Source organism: Aythya ferina (genome assembly GCF_964211825.1).
Source record: "Aythya ferina genome assembly, chromosome: 1".
NCBI classification, from domain to species: domain Eukaryota; kingdom Metazoa; phylum Chordata; class Aves; order Anseriformes; family Anatidae; genus Aythya; species Aythya ferina.
Window position 1 is genome coordinate 193,549,980 of NC_140296.1, and position 18,040 is coordinate 193,568,019.

The window sequence follows — 18,040 nt, forward strand, 5'->3', positions numbered from 1 at the left end:
AAAAGTGCCCGTGAGCCCATTTTGGAGACATCTGGCTCTGCTTCCCTAACAGCAAACCCCAAACTTCTCAATTTCAGGGTCCGATCGGGAAGATGAGCAGAAGGTATGCTTTGACTCCAGACTTTTTTTTCCCAAAAAATTATTTGAGGTTTGGTCTTTTCTACCTTGCTGAAGCTGGTTTTATTAGTATCTCAACTCCAGAGCCCATTCTTTTCTCCTCCTCTGCCTGCCCACTGCCCACAGCTGGCCAGATCTCCCTAACTCAGGAGCGCTGTGCTGGAAATGCACAAGGGGTGTCCTGGTGCTCTCCCTCCTCCTCCTCATGCACTCTCCTCGGGGAGACTCGGGATGCGATGGGGAAAGTCAAATGAAGTCGGGAGCCCTCCTGAGCCCAAACCAGCGCCTGAGATGTCATTTTTTTTTGGTGTGTGCTCCTAACACACGGAGGCACAGGAGCCTTGAGCACGGCAGGAGGAGACCCAGACCCCAAGCCCAGCTCTCGAACCCCAATGACCTCGGCTGCCCTTCCAGCCGGCCGGCAGCATCCCTCGCCCACCTCCCTCGCCCCTCAGCTGTCCGAGGCGCCCCTCGCCTCCATCTCCTCCCCACCACAAGCCCCAAGGGACGGAGGAAGGGGCCGGGGGGGGTCTCCTGCTGTCCCCCGCCGAGCCCCCCCCCCGGGCCGGCGCCGCTGCCCGCACTCACCCGAGGTGAGCTGCATCCAGGCGCAGATCTTGTAGACGGTGGCCGTGTTGCAGAAGAAGAAGAGGATGAAGCAGACGATGCAGGCGATGATGAGCATCATCGAGAGCCCGATGAAGAAGGAGGCAGCTTTGAAGGCTCCCGAGGGCAGGCTGGAGAAGTCCGTGAAGCTGCCCCGGCAGGTGAGTTCCCGGCTGAAGCCGTTGCCGATGCAGTAGTGGAAGAGCCCGAAGTAGCCCGCCTGCGGGGTGTCCACGCCGTCCCCGATCCAGTAGGGCTGGATGAAGCACACCACGTTGACGATGGCAAAGCAGATGGTGAAGATGGCCCAGAGCACGCCGATGGCCCGCGAGTTCCGCACGTAGTTGGTGTGGTAGATCTTGGCCGCCTCCTGAGCCGGGAGCATCCCCGCTGCTGCCGCTCCTGCCGAGCCCGCTCCCGTCGCCGCCGTCCCTGCAGCCGCTCCGGGCATCCTCGCCGAGAAGATCCCCCCTCCCCTTCCTCCTCCTCCTCCTCCTCCTCCTCCTCCTCCTCTTTTCTCCTCCTCCTCCTCCTCCCCGCTCACTCCCCTCGACGCGTCGCGCCCCTCCGCCGGGCTTCAGGCCAGCAGCAGCGCCAACATGGCCCGCCGCCGCCTGCCGGGGCTCCGCGCTGCCGCCCTGCCCGCCGCGGGGCCGCCGGCGCCCCGCCGCCCTGCGCAACCGCGGCCCGCGGCGGAGGGGAGGGTGTGGGGGGGGCGGAGCGGGACACGCCTGAGGCGGCGGAGGGGCCCTCGGAGCCCTCCCGCCCCGGGGAAGGGGGCGCCCGGGGTGGGAAAGCCCCGAGGAGGCGCTGAGGTGGCGGCCGCCGTGGGGCGCGGGAGGGCTGAGGGGAGCCGCCAGCCCCTCAGGGGTCGTCGCCCGGCTGGGGATGCCTGGCCGGGTGGCGTATCCCAGGGGAGGCGTTCAGGCAACATTTAAAGTTTAATCCGCCCTTCCACACACACACACACCGCTTTGGGTTTTGGTTTATTTCTTTTAAGCCTCTGTTAGCTGTTCCTGCGTGAGCTGTGGAGCTGTAAGTGCTCCTCTAGCTGTGGTGGGGCGAGCGGTGCCCTCCTGCGCAGCGCAGGTGCTCCCCTCTCCCCCACACCAAACCCCTGCCAGGCTGAGGTAAAAGCAGCCAAACGGCAGGGAATCAGCTGGGCTTGCTTCCCTCCTCATGGGGTGGGGAGGCAGCAGCGGGCTCTGGAGAAGACCATCACTGTGCAAACAGGCCGGAATCGCCCCAAAACAGCAGCGGTGCTGAGGCTGCTGCTCCTGGAGGGGCTCGGTGAGGTGACACCAGCGTGGAAAAGCCGCTCAGCTCCAGTCAAGCGACATCGGCCTGGCACGCTGCGCCTTGAACGTTTTGGCATGCAGCAGTAATTAGCATATATTAATGAGCAATTAGCATCTGGTAATAATCATTCATATGCCAGTGACACTTGGATTCACAGTCCCCGACCTGTGCATTGAGCCCGAGTTAATAATAATAATTGATGGCGCATATATAGAGCTCTTTGAAGATTGTTCTCCCCTGAGAGGCGCCTCAGCCGGAGCGGTGGGGATGTGTGGGGAAGCGGCTGTGCGGGCCCGGAGCCGGCAGAGGGCTGCATGCGATGAAATATTAGTGATGAGCAGCCCCCGGCAGGAGAGACGCGTGTGGGAATCCTCCCTGTCATCTGCTACAGCTTTTCAGCCGCTTCAGACAAAGTTTGATTTCTCAGACAACTGGCAGAAAGTATGGGCTGCTTGAAAAAAAAAAACGCACAGCATTTTTTTACACCTCACTCCACCTCATCTTGCTCCTAGGATGTGTGACCAGACTGCTCATCTGCTGCCTTCGGAGGGTAGCTGAACTCGTTCAAGCCTCTGGCTGCAGGAGGAAGGATGGTCCTTCCCTTCAGTGCTTGTTCCTCTTGTCTCCAGGCTGGGGTTAGCTGGACGGGTCCCATGGGATGCCTGATATCCTGGTGCTCTAAGGGGCCATCAGGCACAGAGGTAGAAAGGATTAGGTCCAAGCCTGAAGGCATCCAGGACAAACAGCTTAGGGATGGATGTTGGAGTGAGGGTTGGGCGAGGAGTTCTGAGAGCTCACAAAGAAAGGAGTTGTGGGGGTGTGGGTTGAGTGGGTTAGGGATAGTTGGCCTGAGCATGTGCACACAAAGAAGGTGAAACCTGGAACCAGGGTGGCAGGACCTGGGAAGGAGACAGGAGAGCAGAAAAGAGGTGCTCTGTGAAACAGGTGGGCCAAGGGAACTGGGGAGGTGGAAATACTGAGACTGGAGGAGGAGTTGGGGAAGAAGAGTCAGACTCAGGTCTCAGACTTGGGTGAGGAGGGCAACGTGGGAGCCAGACTGGACAAGAAAGGGAGAGGACAGAAACAGGGGAAGGGACTAGGACTGTGTCCACAAGCTGAGAGAAGGAGTGTGGGAAAGGAGATATGAATCCTGTGTGCAGGCTGTGGCTGCTCTGGTTGTCCTAGGATGCCCTCTCTGGCTTCCAGCACCAAAAAGGCAGAGATTTCACATCAACCCTAAACAATACCCAATAGTTCTTCAGTTTACCATCTGAAATGGTAAAGTGGTACCAGGTATCTATTTTTTGGGGCACCTGAGTCACTCTAAATGTGTTCCTTGATAGACCTTTGAATCATCAGAATCAGAAATTTCTGTGAAATTCAATCCCATCTTCTTCTAGTCCCATCTCCTTCTAGGGTTAATCTCTAGAGAATAATAAATTGTGAATCCTTGATCTATTACTCCAGGAGTTTGAAAGGCAAAACCCTCTATGTTGGACTCAAAAGTTCCTTCCAACATAATTAACCCAGTGGTATCAATATTCTGTCACACGAAGGAATAGCGCTGGTGTTTTTGTAAATGATGAATGGAAACATAAACAAAAATGCAGAAGAGCTTGATTAAGATTCAAAATCAAAAGTTAGAAAAAGACAAGATAAAGATTATCTGTGCAATCCTTAATTGGTTCTTTTGTATTTGTTTACTATGATATATTTTCTAATAACATAATCACTTACTTTTCTTTTCTACAGGCGTCCTTGCTCATTTGATTTACAGCACTGGCAGTTGCTACTTGATGAGAAGCTTCTCCAGGGTTTGTTTTTCTCTTCCTGCTCAATGTGCAGCCCAGATTTGCTTTACTGCACTTTGTATTTGCCACTGAAGACAGGCTTAGGATGCTTTTTTATGCTTCTTATCACAACTATATGGGTGCTTCACAGTCTTGGAAAACATCATGTCTCTATGAGATAGGAGGCTGGTATATTCTGGACAGAACAGTTAAGGTAAAAGACAGCTGGGACTTCATTTCTCAAAGCAGAGCTCCCATGGATTTTGTCTGCAGCACTTCTCCAAATGAGGCTTTAGTAGGAGCCACACTGAGTTGCTGTTCATCTGTAAAGGTTTTAAACATCTTGCCTGCCATCACACAAAAAGTCTGTGGTGGAAGCAGGGATAGTCTCAAACCCTTCAGGTCAGCATTCATCATCTTAATCTTCAGGAGATTATCCTTTCTCTCCAACAACCCCCTTCACACCTTCACTATTTTTTTTCTCCTTGGAAATTAACTGAGTCCCAGCTATGTGGCTGCCATCTAGTTTCATCTAAAAAAGTACACATCTTAAACTACTTACGCCAGGCTTTCCCCCAAAAGCTTCTTCAAAAGATGAGGCAGGATTCTCATCATCATGATCTTTCTTGACAGCAGACAGTCTCACACACCTGGTAAGGCAGGATCCTGTTTATAAATTAGTGAGTAAGTATGCAACACACAATAAAGGGGATGCAAGTCATGTGCTATGGACAGCTCCTTTTTTTGGCACATCCTACTGAATACTGGATTTTACAGGAATAACGTTATTTTTAGAAACATTTTTGTGTGCATGTGTGGTTATAAAATGGGCAAGTTTAAAGTGAATTTATATAATCCTTAAAAGGATTAACTAAGGATATATAAGGATATTCAAGAAAGGATATAATCCTTCCTTATTGATCAGTTTATCAGATCACAATGTCCTCATTTTTTATGTGTGTAGATCATTACACAAAGCATAAAATAAAGGATGTTGCTTGGTTTATGTCTCCAATAAACTACTCTCTTTGGAACTAATCAAGCTTTTGCTGTGGTGGAGCAGCTTAAGCAGTTTGTCTGGAGTGCTTAGGGGAAGGGCTGTGCGCTGCGGCAGGCAAACCTTTGGATGCTGTGGGTGAGAACTACAGATGGATGCAGTCTCTGGGCCAGGGGCCATGCCTGGGAAGAGATGCACATCTTGGTGTGATTAGTTTCACTGTATTTGAAATTAAGAGACAGATAATGGGGAGGAGGAGTGAAAGCATAGCTGGAGAAGCATTAGCAAGAAAGAGAACTTAGCACAGAAAAGAAAGAAGCTTATGAGGAAGGTGTGTGGTAGTAGGCTATTATATGTTAATGAATAAATAGCAATAAAGGTTCCTTACAGTAAATGAAAAAAAATCTGTTTTGGTGGGGCTGGACACTGTTAGCATAGCAGTTAAGGGAACTGGAAAAAAACTGCTGAGCATGTGAGAAGGTGCCCACATGGACACATGCAGGCTCCCATGGGAGGGAGATGTCCCTGGACACCCTGCAAACAGCGTCCCCCACCTGACCCTCTTGAAAAGCAGCTCTGCCTTAGAGGTTTGTTTTTGTTTCATGGCTGAGTCCAGCTGCTTGGTAGCTTTTAATATCTGTAGCTGCACGTAAGAGTACATCAACTGCTCCACTTCTTTGGGACTTCCCTCTTGGGTTTCTGCGACATCACTGGCTTATCCAATGCCTATCAACAATTGGTAATTTCACTCTGAGCCCACTTAAATAGCTACTTAAAACTACTGTAACCTATTAACACAACTGATGTAGACATTTCCGAAGAAAATGCTCGTCTAATTTGGACTGGCCTAAATATTGAGGTGGGAAGAGGATAAATGCAAGCCATGGAAGTCTTGAGGCTGTGACAGCTTGCCTCCAGCCCTGTGCAAGGATACGTGGGGCACCCAAAGCAGAAGCTGGAAAAGCCTCTGCTCTGCTCCCTCCTTTCCTCTGCTCACCGTGAGCTGAAGGTGGGACAACCCTCGAGCCCAAGCAGGAATTTCTGTGCCACATCGTTACCGACCGAGATAACAGCATGCTTGGGGCTCGATTACCCCTGAGTGGGTGCCAGCGCTGGTAGCATCTCAAAACACACATCCCACGCTGTCTGAGGAGCAGAGCGGGCTGCAGCTGGTGGCTGGCGACCACCCAGAGCAGCGGGCAAGGCTTCCCGTTAAGCCTGGCAGCGGTGATGCTGCTGAGGGGAGCGCCGAGAGCAGCGGCAGCCCCAGCGTGCGGCCCCGTCGCCGTGGCAACCCGCAGCCTCGCCACTGATGAGCCTTTGCTGTCGATCAAGAAGCATTAACTTTTACATTATGTCTTTTTTATTACCGTTTCTGCACATTTTGGCTTCCATCCCCCCTGGGGGCCCGGCTGTGCTGGCGAAATGTTCCTTCTCGGGGCGTGGGGATCAACATGTCTTCTATTTCTGTAGTGTTTACGGCTGTGGGAGAGACACAGCAAAGGGCTGGCTGGAATTGCTGTTATCGGTGTCAGTGAAACTGCCATTGCCATCACAGTTTCAGTCAGAAATGGTCCAATATAGGTTTACGCCAAAAATTTGAGAGCACTTAATTTAGAAGATTTACCTCACTTCTCTTGAATCTAATCCTGCTCATCTCATGTTAGTGATAACAGAGGGGGATCCTGCAGGGCACCCATAAAACAGGGCAGAGCCAGGAAGCACAGCGTGGCCATGCCAGAGCTGCATCCCATCCAGGCTGCAGGACCAGATTTCCCCCAAACTGGGTATGGAGTGCAATTGTCAGAAAAAAGTCACATATCCCAAAGTCTGCCCTATAGCAAGATAATTGGGTGCAAATGAAAGAAATCCCCTTTGGTGGGCAGAGAGGGGCTGGCAGGAGGGTGGTGGTCAGGCAGGGAGCAATGGCTGCAGTGATGCGAAAGGATGTGAGGAAGGTGAGAAGTACCTAGGTTGCATTTGGAAGCAAGGATTGAAAAGAAGGAAACATCCCAGCAGCTTTCAAAAGAAAGACAAAAATGGCTCCCAGTGGCAGCAGACAATAGGTTTCCATAACCCAGGAGAGGTTCAGTTCAAGGTTCCCGTGAAGAAGCAAGATGAACAATGGCTGTTGAAGGGGAAGGCAGATGGGGAGTACAGATGAATGTGATGAAGTAAGTACAGTGAAAGTGGGACCATAAATAATTGAGATCCAGAGGGAAGAAGAAAAGCAGCACTGTTTGGCACAGCTCAGCTTCCTTCTCTCAGCCCATGTAACTTGGAGAAGTTGCAAAACTACTCCTAGATATCTTGTGGCTAAAATAAAACACTGTATCCCCCCAAAAACTATTGGGATCTAAACTTTCCAGTCCCTGCCCACCAATAAATGCTTCTTGTCTAGTCCTACTAAGCTATCTGACAACGCCAAGGACGTTCTGCACCACCCAATGCAGTGTCTCACTACCCAGGGCTTCTCTGAGCAGGTCAGGTCAGTCCCAACAGCAACCACACCATGCATTTCTCAGCCTTGCTAGCACATCCTGCTCGTCAGTGCCACTAATTAACTCAGACAGAGCTTTCAGGTGGCTTGCTGTGTTGTGCCGCTCACTGACATCTTCAGAGACTCCTTCTGCAATGCTGAAAATTTTGCCTCCCTCGCCGTGGCAGCTGTTTGCCAGAGGGTCAGTAGATCCAACACTAAAGGCACTGTGAAATGCCATGCTGCAGGCTATATCCTGTACATCTTCAAAGATAGCTGTGCAGTGAAGGCTGGTGTCTAGACATGTTTTTCCTACAATAAAAGTTGAGTTGGGATATGTCTCCTAGGCTGGAATTTACATGGAGAAAGCCTTACATTTCTCTGGACCAGCCTAGTTTAATCACAGAATCACAGAATTTTCTAGGTTGGAAGAGACCTCAAGGTCATCGAGTCCAACCTCCAACCTAACGCTAACAGCCCTCCACTAAACCATATCCCTAAGCTCTACATCTAAGCGTCTTTTGAAGACTTCCAGGGATGGTGACTCCACCACTTCCCTGGGCAGCCTGTTCCAATGCCTCACAACCCTTTCTGTAAAGAAGTTCTTCCTAACATCTAACCTAAAACTCCCCTGGCTCAACTTAAGCCCATTCCCCCTCGTCCTGTCACCAGGCACGTGGGAGAACAGGCCAACCCCCACCTCTCTACAGCCTCCTTTAAGGTATCTGTAAAGAGCAATAAGGTCACCCCTGAGCCTCCTCTTCTCCAGGCTGAACAAGCCCAGCTCCCTCAGCCGCTCCTCGTAGGACTTGTTCTCCAGGCCCCTCACCAGCTTCGTCGCCCTTCTCTGCACCCGCTCAAGCACCTCGATGTCCTTCTTGTAGCGAGGGGCCCAAAACTGAACACAGTACTCGAGGTGCGGCCTCACCAGAGCTGAGTACAGGGGGAATAAGATAAGCACATAAACTTTTCTGCCAACAGGATACATTTTAGGTTTCCTTTCCAGACCCCCAAGCAACATGGAGGTGGCTGCAATGATACTACCAGGAGCCAAGTAGCTGAAGACTACACAATGCTCAGCATTCAGGAAGCTTTCAAGGATTACACCTGGTAGTGCTGAAGTACCCTCTCAGCCCTTACCAAGACAATATTAGTGCAATCAGGATGTGACTTATGATGTTCTCAGCTAATTTTCTGCAAGGCAGAGAAGAATGACTAAACATATTCTAATTCACACCAGTTAAAAACCATGCTTTAATTAGGTTAACATTCTAATCCATTCAAATATATATTACATATATTTCCAAATATTTCTTCTTGGGATGTTAAACACCAGATCAGTCAGGATGTAGCAAAGGACTGTCTGATCTCCAGATTTTAAACTCCAGTAAGTCAGAAGCTGGCCAATTACTTCACCTGACTGACAAGCCAGTTAGGATTCTGCATAGCATTTCTGCTTGTTCCTAATTTATACAGCAGTGAGGCAAGAGTAGGTGATATTAACTTCTCTGGCATTGATCTGCTAGAATCACGGTATGCCTGCAATCTAATATATTTTCAGGAAAAACAAGAAAATTACCAGTCTCCTAGTATAGGTATCAGGGACAGTGCAGACCTTTCTGATGCACAGGTCATGATCAATACTTGGATAGTAGCATCTGCAAGGGAAGCTCGGGAGCCTCTGAGAGCTTTTCATGCTGTGCGAGATGATATTCTAGCCTAGAGCGAGCATTCACCCTGTCATTACACAACATGCTACAACTAAGTCCACTGTGTTTCCAGATGGATTTATGGTAAAACAGTTAAACGGACCCAAGTGACCTGCCAGTAAATCAGCACTGTGACCTGGACCAGACTGGGGAAGGAGATTAAATGGACAAAGAGTGGAATTTCTCTTTTACAGGGTATCTCTATGGCAAAGTGCAGTGCCATTCAGGGATATCGCAGCTACTGCGAGCAATGTAGCCACATTAGCAAGATGTTAATGTGCTTAATTAGCCCTGATGACAAGCAGGTTGTACAAACCTGGGCACGGCATCATGCTTATGTACTTAGCTGCTAAAGTCTCCAGAGTGCTTGCAGCTCACTTAGGTTAATATAATCTAACGAATTAATAAGCATATAACCTGTTTCGTTGTTCAAGCCATTTATAACAATATTGACTAATACCAAACCCAAGGCAGACTCTTGTGGAACTGCTGAAGACCCTTTCAGCATATCAGTGAGCTAAGAGTAGCCACTGGTTTAAGTGCTCCTTGTCACCTACCTATGCGTTCACCTTCCAGCAGCTTTACGTAAACCACCTTACCTCATTTGGTTGTGAAAACATTACATAACAAGGTATTAAAAGCCTTAGAAGAGCCAAGTTATAGGACACCTTTATCTTTGTATTTATCCAGAAAAAATTAAATCTAACAAGATTGTTCCTCAATAAATCCATGTTATGTGTTACTTATCCTGTTTTATCTTCCATATATTCATTAAAAAAAAAAATAAAATCCATATTTTCCTCGGAATTAAAGCTTGGCAGACTGATCTGTAACTCTTTCAGTTCTATTCTCCATGTTCATATTCTTCCCTCATCCTTTTCTAAACACAGACACTGTATTTGTCTTTTTCTAATCTTCTAAAACTTCTTGTTCCCCATGGACGCCATGATGTTGTCCTAGTTTTTTGCCTGAAAGATTTTTAATTCCCTCAGTAATTTCCATGGAGTCCCCTGATCAGCAGACACATCTAAGGGGTATCCAACCTATTCCTATTCTGCATCTGGATTCATATCTCATTACGATAATGCTTATGATGTTAATAGTATAACCAAATTTGACATTACTGGTGAAGAAAAACAAAAATTATGATTTTCAGTCCTGATGTCAACAGTTATAATTTTCCCTTTCCTCTGAGAAAGGAAACACCACTTCCTGTAGTCCCATGGTCTTTCTCCTGCTGCTAACAGGCTTCTGGAATTTTAACTCGTTTTTAGCTCCAGGATGTCATTTGAATAAATGTTTACTTCATGTGTACTGCTGAAATAATCTTTCGCTCAAATACATCTCTAAACCTGTTCTTCATTTTAATGGTGGCACTGAGGAAAAGAGGTATTGAGTAGAGTCAACACTTCAATAGCTCTGAAAAAATTATCAGGACTTTCACAGTGGGACATTGGCAATACTACACACTTTGCATAAACTAAGTGTGCATACAGTAACGGGGAAAAATGATGGAGATAACCACTAAAAGGAAGAGGCTAATGAAACTGATGATCGATAAACAATAGGAGTTAACAGAGTGCAAGTTTTACCCAACATACAGTTTTTCCAGTGAAGGGGCAGTATGAGGGAAGGGAGGCTGCCTTCTGGTTTCATTGAAGGACTTGCTCAAAACATTCCAAGTGGCTTGGCTGGTCTTAGTACCATGTATTATAAAAACCTTCGGAAAGACAGCAAATATAATAAAAAACAATATTTAACCATGTTGAAGAAATATTTAGTCACATACCCACTGGGTCCTTGTTAGATACAATTTTAATTAATAGCTTCATTATCTGAAGGAGGCAATAAACATCATGTTAATGAAACTTGCAGTAGAGGCTAACTAGTTGTAATCACAACTAACAGTAGAAAAAACGAAGGGGAGCTTAATGTGAATGAAAATATAAGAAGGTAGCATCTGGGGAGAACCACAAATTACTATATCTGGCAAAAGCAAGTTTCCATACAAGAGCAGAAGGCTGTGGAGAGCAGTGTCTTGGAAGAGAGGCACTTATTTATAGTGAACAGAGTTGTGAGAATAATTGATTTTTCTGCTTGGTGGCCAAACTGAAAATAAATTAGGGAAAACTAATATCCAATCAGATGTATTATTCCATTTTCACATATTTCTGCCATTTATTAAAATGAAACTTAGATCAGTTTTAGAATGAAACAGTATTTGATAACAAAACCAAGACCATTCCATTTTGAAAATATTGGAACAGAGCAATTCTGGTTTGTTTTTTATTCCCCTTGTACTATTTCTCAAAATGAATTTCTCAGCATGTGAATTGATTTTTGATTCATAATGTAACTTTTTAGAGAACTCAATGTAATAGACTCTTCGGCAAAACACAGGTCATATCAAGTCACCCAGAACTTCTTGCCTCCACACCAAAAATGTGTTTGGTCTCCAGGACGTGTATTTAGGAAAACATCTGACAGTTTTGAGGCTTTTTCTGTCAAGCAACAAATCCCTTTTTGTCTCACCGAAGTCCTGTAGAAGTTGCTGTGGGTCAGAGCACCCATTTGACAGCACTGGCTTGCTCCTCTCCAGCCACCAGGAGCCGAGCACCTGGGACAAAGCTGTTGAGGTCCACCAGCAGCACCCAGGGTTTGCCTGATGTACCAGTGAGGTTATTAGTGCAGGGCCCTGCAGGCTGTCTATCTGCAGAAGCCCACGATGGGCAGAGGGCAGAGGCACCCAAGAACCTCTCTCCTTGCTACCACCATGGGAAATGCCCTGGCCAAGGAATGGTGAAGGGTTCATAGAATCATTCAGGTTGGAAAAGACCTCTAAGATCATCTAGTCCAACCTTAATTAAGCCAAATTAGGGTTTTCCCTCTGGAAATCAAGCGGTGACACTCAGATCTCTCTGTGCAGCTTCTCCATCCACTGCTGAATTGAATAACATACCCAAACATTGGTACTGCTGGAAAATTAGGACATGGGAGACATCCTCAGTCTGTCCTGATGTCTTCTTTTGGGAAGATCAGGCGTAGTTTTTGATCTTTTCTCCAGATCAACTGATTTGGGATGGAGGGCAGTGGGACATGCTCTCTGGTGGTAGGTAGAGTAGCAGTTCTACAAATATTTCAGTGACTCAAAATGGTCCCTTCAAGTCATATGTCCCAAACAGTTGTGTAGTCCCTTACTGGTCTTAGGCACAAATCCTACAGTTGACATGCCTGAGCTCAGGGTGACCTGGCAGAGGGAAGCTGCCTTCAGGCTTTGCAAGTTTCATATGCTGCAGCTCTTTATGAAAACTATTCTGAGTAAAAAATACTGTGGTTATTTCCTTTGTAGTGTTCCTTGCTGTGCCTTGCCTGGGGACCCTAGAGCTGAGGACAGTAAGTCATCAGAAGCTAAATGTGGGCTACGAAATCTACATGCTAGACTGGAATATTAGATTTGTTTTGCAGATTTACTTGTCTAAAAAAGTGTCTAGGGACGGTCTGTGACCAGATTTACGATACTAAAAAATTATAATTGTTTGTCTAGATTCAGCTTCCAGATATTACATTTTGTTATACCTTTGCCTTACAGATAACAGAGCTGTAATGTAGCAGATGCTTTCTGCTTCCCACGTACGTACCTAAAGACCTTGATTGAGTTATTTCTTACTCTTTCAAAAAGCCAAGCTGCCAGAGATCCCTAATCACCATAATATGCACTTCCCAGATTGTGGATTACTCTCCTGTCTTGTTTCTGAACCTTTGCCAATTTGTCAACAATCTTTTGACTTCTGATATGGAAGAAATGTTTAGGCAGTGCCCACAGCATTATTAACTAGGAAGTACAGAATAAATGACAAATATCAGCACCTGGCCCAGGTCCACTCAGCTATTTGCTAACACGGTGCATGTAACCTGACCTGCTCAGGTCAAGGACTCCAGCTTTAGTGAGGCTAAAATTTTCTTGCTTCCCAGTACAGCCTTACAGTGACAGCACTATCACAAGTGCTTATGGTCAGCTGATTCATCTGTCATGACCAATAAATATTTTCAGTCCTGTTTATCCTAATGTAATGGTCCAGTCTTCACAGGCAGAACTGCAATCTGTGTTCATGGATATGTTAACCTTTGTCAGGCGCTGTTAAACAAGCCATATGAAGCCCCATCCCCATCTCTGTCAAAGTCAGTGAGAATCTTGTCATTGGCTCATTGGCTGCAGTAGGACATTTTCTATGCTTGTCATTGTTGCTGTTTTTTTTTTTTTTTTTTTTTCCTTCAATGTGTTTGGTTTATAAAGCAGTTCAGAATCACTTTGCATAAGTTCTCATCTTGATTTGCCATTCTGCTAGTGTGTGAATTTTGGCAAGCTTTATTAGCCAGTTCCTATTTTATTAAAAAGAAAAAAAAATAATAAAATAAAGCACTGGGCCAGGAACTCATCACTGCAGAACATTTCAGAAACACCTTCTTCCATTAAGCATTCTCTTTCAGAAATAACCCATAAAACATATCAGTTACTTTTTAATCCACTTAGTACCTGCAGTATTGAGATTGGATAGCATTACCTGTTAAATCAAAATGTCACACAATAGGAGGTTAAATGCTGTGTGGAAATCTCCCTATGACACACTAATCTGACAAAAAAAAAACCATCTCCCGTTATTTTACTGGGAATCACCGTATCATTGACTGACCTACAATTTACTGGCCATCCATTTAGCGTGATTAAAAATGCCACGAGTTTCAAACAGAAGTTCAATTTTTCCAAGATGTATAAAGAAATATTAACATTAATGGTTTACAGAATTTCTGCTTTAAACACGTGCTCAGTAACCTCAAGAATGGTGGGAAAGTTTTGCCACAAGTATAATTAAATCCTGACTCTCCTAAAAAGGATACAGACTTGGAATTAAAGACTGTGTTACAATCCACTTTCAATTATTTGTAGACAGTTTCTTTTGCACAGAGCTCACTTGGATTTTCATCTGCTTCAGCCTTCTCCTGAGGATGTTGGATGCATGAAAGGAATCAGAAGCTGTGAAATCCCACCATAACATCTTCTCCTGACCTTACCGTGTTCTCTACTCCCTGGGTCACACTGTGCATGCATAGTGTCCTCCACTGCAAAGGTCAATATTGACAATGGATTTTTGTGCCCGGTGGTAACAAAAATGAAAATTCTGGAATCACAGAAGAATTCAGTTCATGAGTGCTAATATGGCATTGTTAATCCACCTTATTTTCACTAAATGAAGTAAGAAAACTAGTAAACAAACTTCTAAATATAACAATAGCAAAGGTAATTACAAAGAATTAAATGCAAGATTCCATCTCAGCCTTGAATTTATAGGAATTTTCCTTTCAATATAAATTAAGTTGATGTAATCTTTTAAAACAGCACAATTGCATTTCTAACAGAAAACTGCTTCTAAATTTTTAAATCTTTTGTTGTACTTTATGAAAATTATAATCTTATGCTGTTGTTGTTAAAAGTAACTGAAGAAATATTACAGTGTCTGGGATCCCCATCTTCTCTGCAGGAGGTTAAATATAACCATTTGTCCACTTCTCTTGAAGTTTGAAAATTGTTGTTTTTTAACCTGCGAGTTACAAATCCTTAGCAAATCATGTCAGCTGCATAAAAGATTGAATAAGGTGTGCCTGGCTTTCTCACAAAACATTTATGAATAAATTATGCTTCTTAAATTGGCTGAAGATGTTTATCTAACACATACAGATACCTCTGAGCTGGCTCAAAAGGCAGAGATGCTGAGTGCTGCAGTGCTCACCGCCCTGTCCCTACCTGGGAGGTTGGTGGGTAGCATTGGCAGCAGCAGTTTGCCCTCCAGAGCTGGCTACCAGAGATGTCCATTGGCTACAGACAGACTGTTAGATGTCTTCACATGCAGAGATGTGGCCACTTGTCTCCTGATCCCTCTTAGTGCTAGGAGAGGGAAGTAAAGGAGCACAAAGCGCACATGGAAATTAGGGCTGAAGATGCACCTTGCTTCTGTCCTGTTCTGTAAAGAATAGAATGAAATTACCTAAAAGAATGGAAGGAATGCACTACACCAGAAGGAGAGGTGTCGTGGGCAGAGGGATAGCACCAGTGGCACAAGAGACCCCAACGCCCAAGGGACCTCCGGCGCCCAGCCCACAGAATGATACAGGCAGCACCATTGGCACCGCAACGGTGCGGGGAACAGGCTGGCTCCTCAAACACCCAGCGACAGGGAGCCTGGGCCTTACCACAGGAGCAGTGGTGGTGTGGGGTGAAGGTGGGAGCATCAGACAGACAGCTGTGGGGAGCAGAGGTGTGCCCATAGTCTGGAACACAGTGAGGGACCCATCTATGGCCGTAAAACAGACGGCACTGTTGGACCAAATGTTCCTTGAACTCTGTCAGGCTTGGTGCTGTGCCCGCTGCCCTGGGGAGCCTGTCCCAGTGCCCGACCACCCTCTGGGTGCAGAACCGTTCCCTAACCCCCAGCCTGACTCTCCCCTGTCCCAGCTCCATGCCATTCCCTCGGGTCCTGTCGCTGTCCCCAGAGAGCAGAGCTCAGCGCCTGCCCCTCCGCTCCCCTCGTGAGGGAGCTGCAGGCCGCCATGAGGCCTCCCCTCAGCCTGCTCTGCTCTGGGCTGAGCAAACCCAGGGACCTCAGCTGCTCCTCAGACATCTTCCCCTTGAGGCCCTACACCATATTTGTAGCTCTCCTTTGGATACACTCTAGTAGTTTTACATCCTTATACTGTGGCACCCAAACCTGCACACGAGTGGGACAATTCTTTCCCTTGACCGACTAGCAATGCCATGCTTGATGCTCCCTAGAGTATGGTTGGCCCTCCTGGCTGCCAGGGTGCACTGCTGGTTCATGTTCAACTCTCCATTAACCAAAACCCCAAATTCCTTTCCATGGGGCTGCTCTCCAGCCTCTTGTCCTCCAGTCTGTATGTACAGCCAGGGCTGCCCTGTCCCAGGTGCACAGTCCAGCACTTGCTCTTGTTAAACTTCATAGTGTTGGTGAGTACCCATCCCTCTAATTTGTCAAAATCTTTCTGCAAGGCCTCTCTACCTCTGAGGGAGTCAGCAGTTCTTCCTAATTTAGTGTCATCTGCAAAAAGACTGGAAAAGGAAGTTGTTTACCAGGTTTAATACTGCCCACAGAAGTTGTGTTTGGCAGCACACAGATCTGCTGAGCTGGCTTTCTAACAGATGAATCACTGAATCCAGGAAAAATTTAGCTGATCAAAAAGTTTTCTCCCCTCCAACTTGTTTGTTGTTGTACAGAGGAACAGAGCAGGGAAGTTCATGAAGAAATCTTCCTGCAGAGAAATTTTCTTAAAGTCTTTTTGTAAACTCTTTTGCATGGATGGTGCATATTACTTGGTCCTCAAGCAGAGGTTTAAATGCTTCCTGCATGAATGCAGTGAATAGATACACTTTTCTCATCGTGTATGCCCTTGTTCTCAGAATGCTGTGATGTTTAAATACTTCCTCTTACAAGAGAAGGTCACTGAACCTCCTCTTGTCACTTGGCTTTTTGTGAAATCCCCAATAAAGCAAAACTGTTGGCACATTTTAAAATTTTGTTTTTAAATAAACATATCCCTATACCGAAACAAAGTAGAATGCTAAAAAAACCTTCTTTGTTACTTTCCCCAAAAGAGAAAATACTAGTTGTGACTGTTCAAACATATTTAGACAAGTGACCAAAAAAAAGATACTGCTGTTAGTTTCTGCATATCATACAAAAGCAAAACATGCTAATATTTGCTCATCAGAGGTAAATTCTAGTGTATAGCAAATATAGACTGAAAGAACATATATACATATATTATTTTATATTATTATTATATACATTCCCAGTGACTTCCCTGAACTTTGAAAAGTTTGATTGGACTCGTCTAGAAGTTTTAAAAGACTGATCAGTACAAAAAGGGTTAGCAGCTCCCAGGCAGAGGAACATTTCACTCTCTGCAGCCTTCTCAGTTGTGCATGACCAGCTCAATTTCATCTGCTTTTCCAGTGCACCATGCATGGGAAGCTGGTGTAATTCTGCTTCTCAGTGAGTGGCTGTCTAGATGCCTCACTTGAATGTCTGCAGGCACTATTTGTCTGTGAGGGTGCAGATAAGCAGGAGATGAGTGTGGGGTTGTGAACACCTCACCAGGGTAGTTATTCCTCAAGGACAGCGGGGAGAGGACCTGCATTACTGCCATCACTACCACCAACAGAGCTACATCTCCTTAAGGACACTCAGTCCTTCCACCTGCTTTTCACAATTTCAATGCCATGCTGTATCACTAAGCAGGCTAATAGCTGTTCTGTATAATAATTACACGTCCCTTAAATACTACCGAAAGTGTCCAACCAATGCATTTTTACAGGCTGAATCCATCTCCAGACATTTCATCTTCCTGCACAGGAAATCTACAAAGTAGTGTTACTATTTTAATTTTGCATTTTGAATGGGATCGATGTTTTGAGTTGTTCTAATAGCTTTAAATGATGAGCATTTGACTCCTTACTGTTCTTGTCATATGCCTCAACACTGAAGACAACAATTAAATGAGAGGAATCTCACTCCCACAGATGCCATAAAATTTTTCATCTGTCCTGACAAATAAAAAATAGAAGATGCTCAATTTTTAGATATACAAAATACCATCCTTAGGAAAACTGAATAAAAACCTTAAGGGCACTAAAATATGAATGATGAAGAGCAACATCACTACATTGGATTTGTAGGGCTAGCATCATTAACTGCATTATGCCAGCAAAAGTAACAGTAATTCTCCATAAAATCATTTTCCTAGGATCACTTCCAGAGATCAATTTTACAGAGCCTATAGTCTCTGAAAGTCCCTCTCAAAGAATTATACATTATACATGTAATAATATAGTGGTTAGATAGTGAGACAGACAAAGCTTTAAGTCCAGATAACAATTTCTTGTGGGATCTGAATCAACCTTTATTACACATCCAGAAAAAAAAAAAAAAAAAAAGGAATTTACAGAGGCATCTTTGCTTTTAAAGGAAATACT

The 18,040-nt window shown here is 45.7% G+C and overlaps 1 protein-coding gene across 3 annotated transcripts in view; it reads right to left on the reverse strand.

Moving 5' to 3' along the window:
- Window positions 1-1,174, reverse strand: part of LHFPL3 (LHFPL tetraspan subfamily member 3) — a gene marked incomplete at its 5' end in the record, with an annotated part of 249,687 nt that extends 248,513 nt beyond the window's left edge. For all 3 annotated transcript variants that reach the window (XM_084510542.1, XM_084510544.1, XM_084510543.1), the window contains one exon: window positions 706-1,174. In XM_084510542.1, the coding sequence (XP_084366668.1) occupies window positions 706-1,174 (469 nt within the window). The remainder of the gene's footprint in view (window positions 1-705) is intronic.
- Between the last annotated feature and the right edge of the window lie 16,866 nt (window positions 1,175-18,040).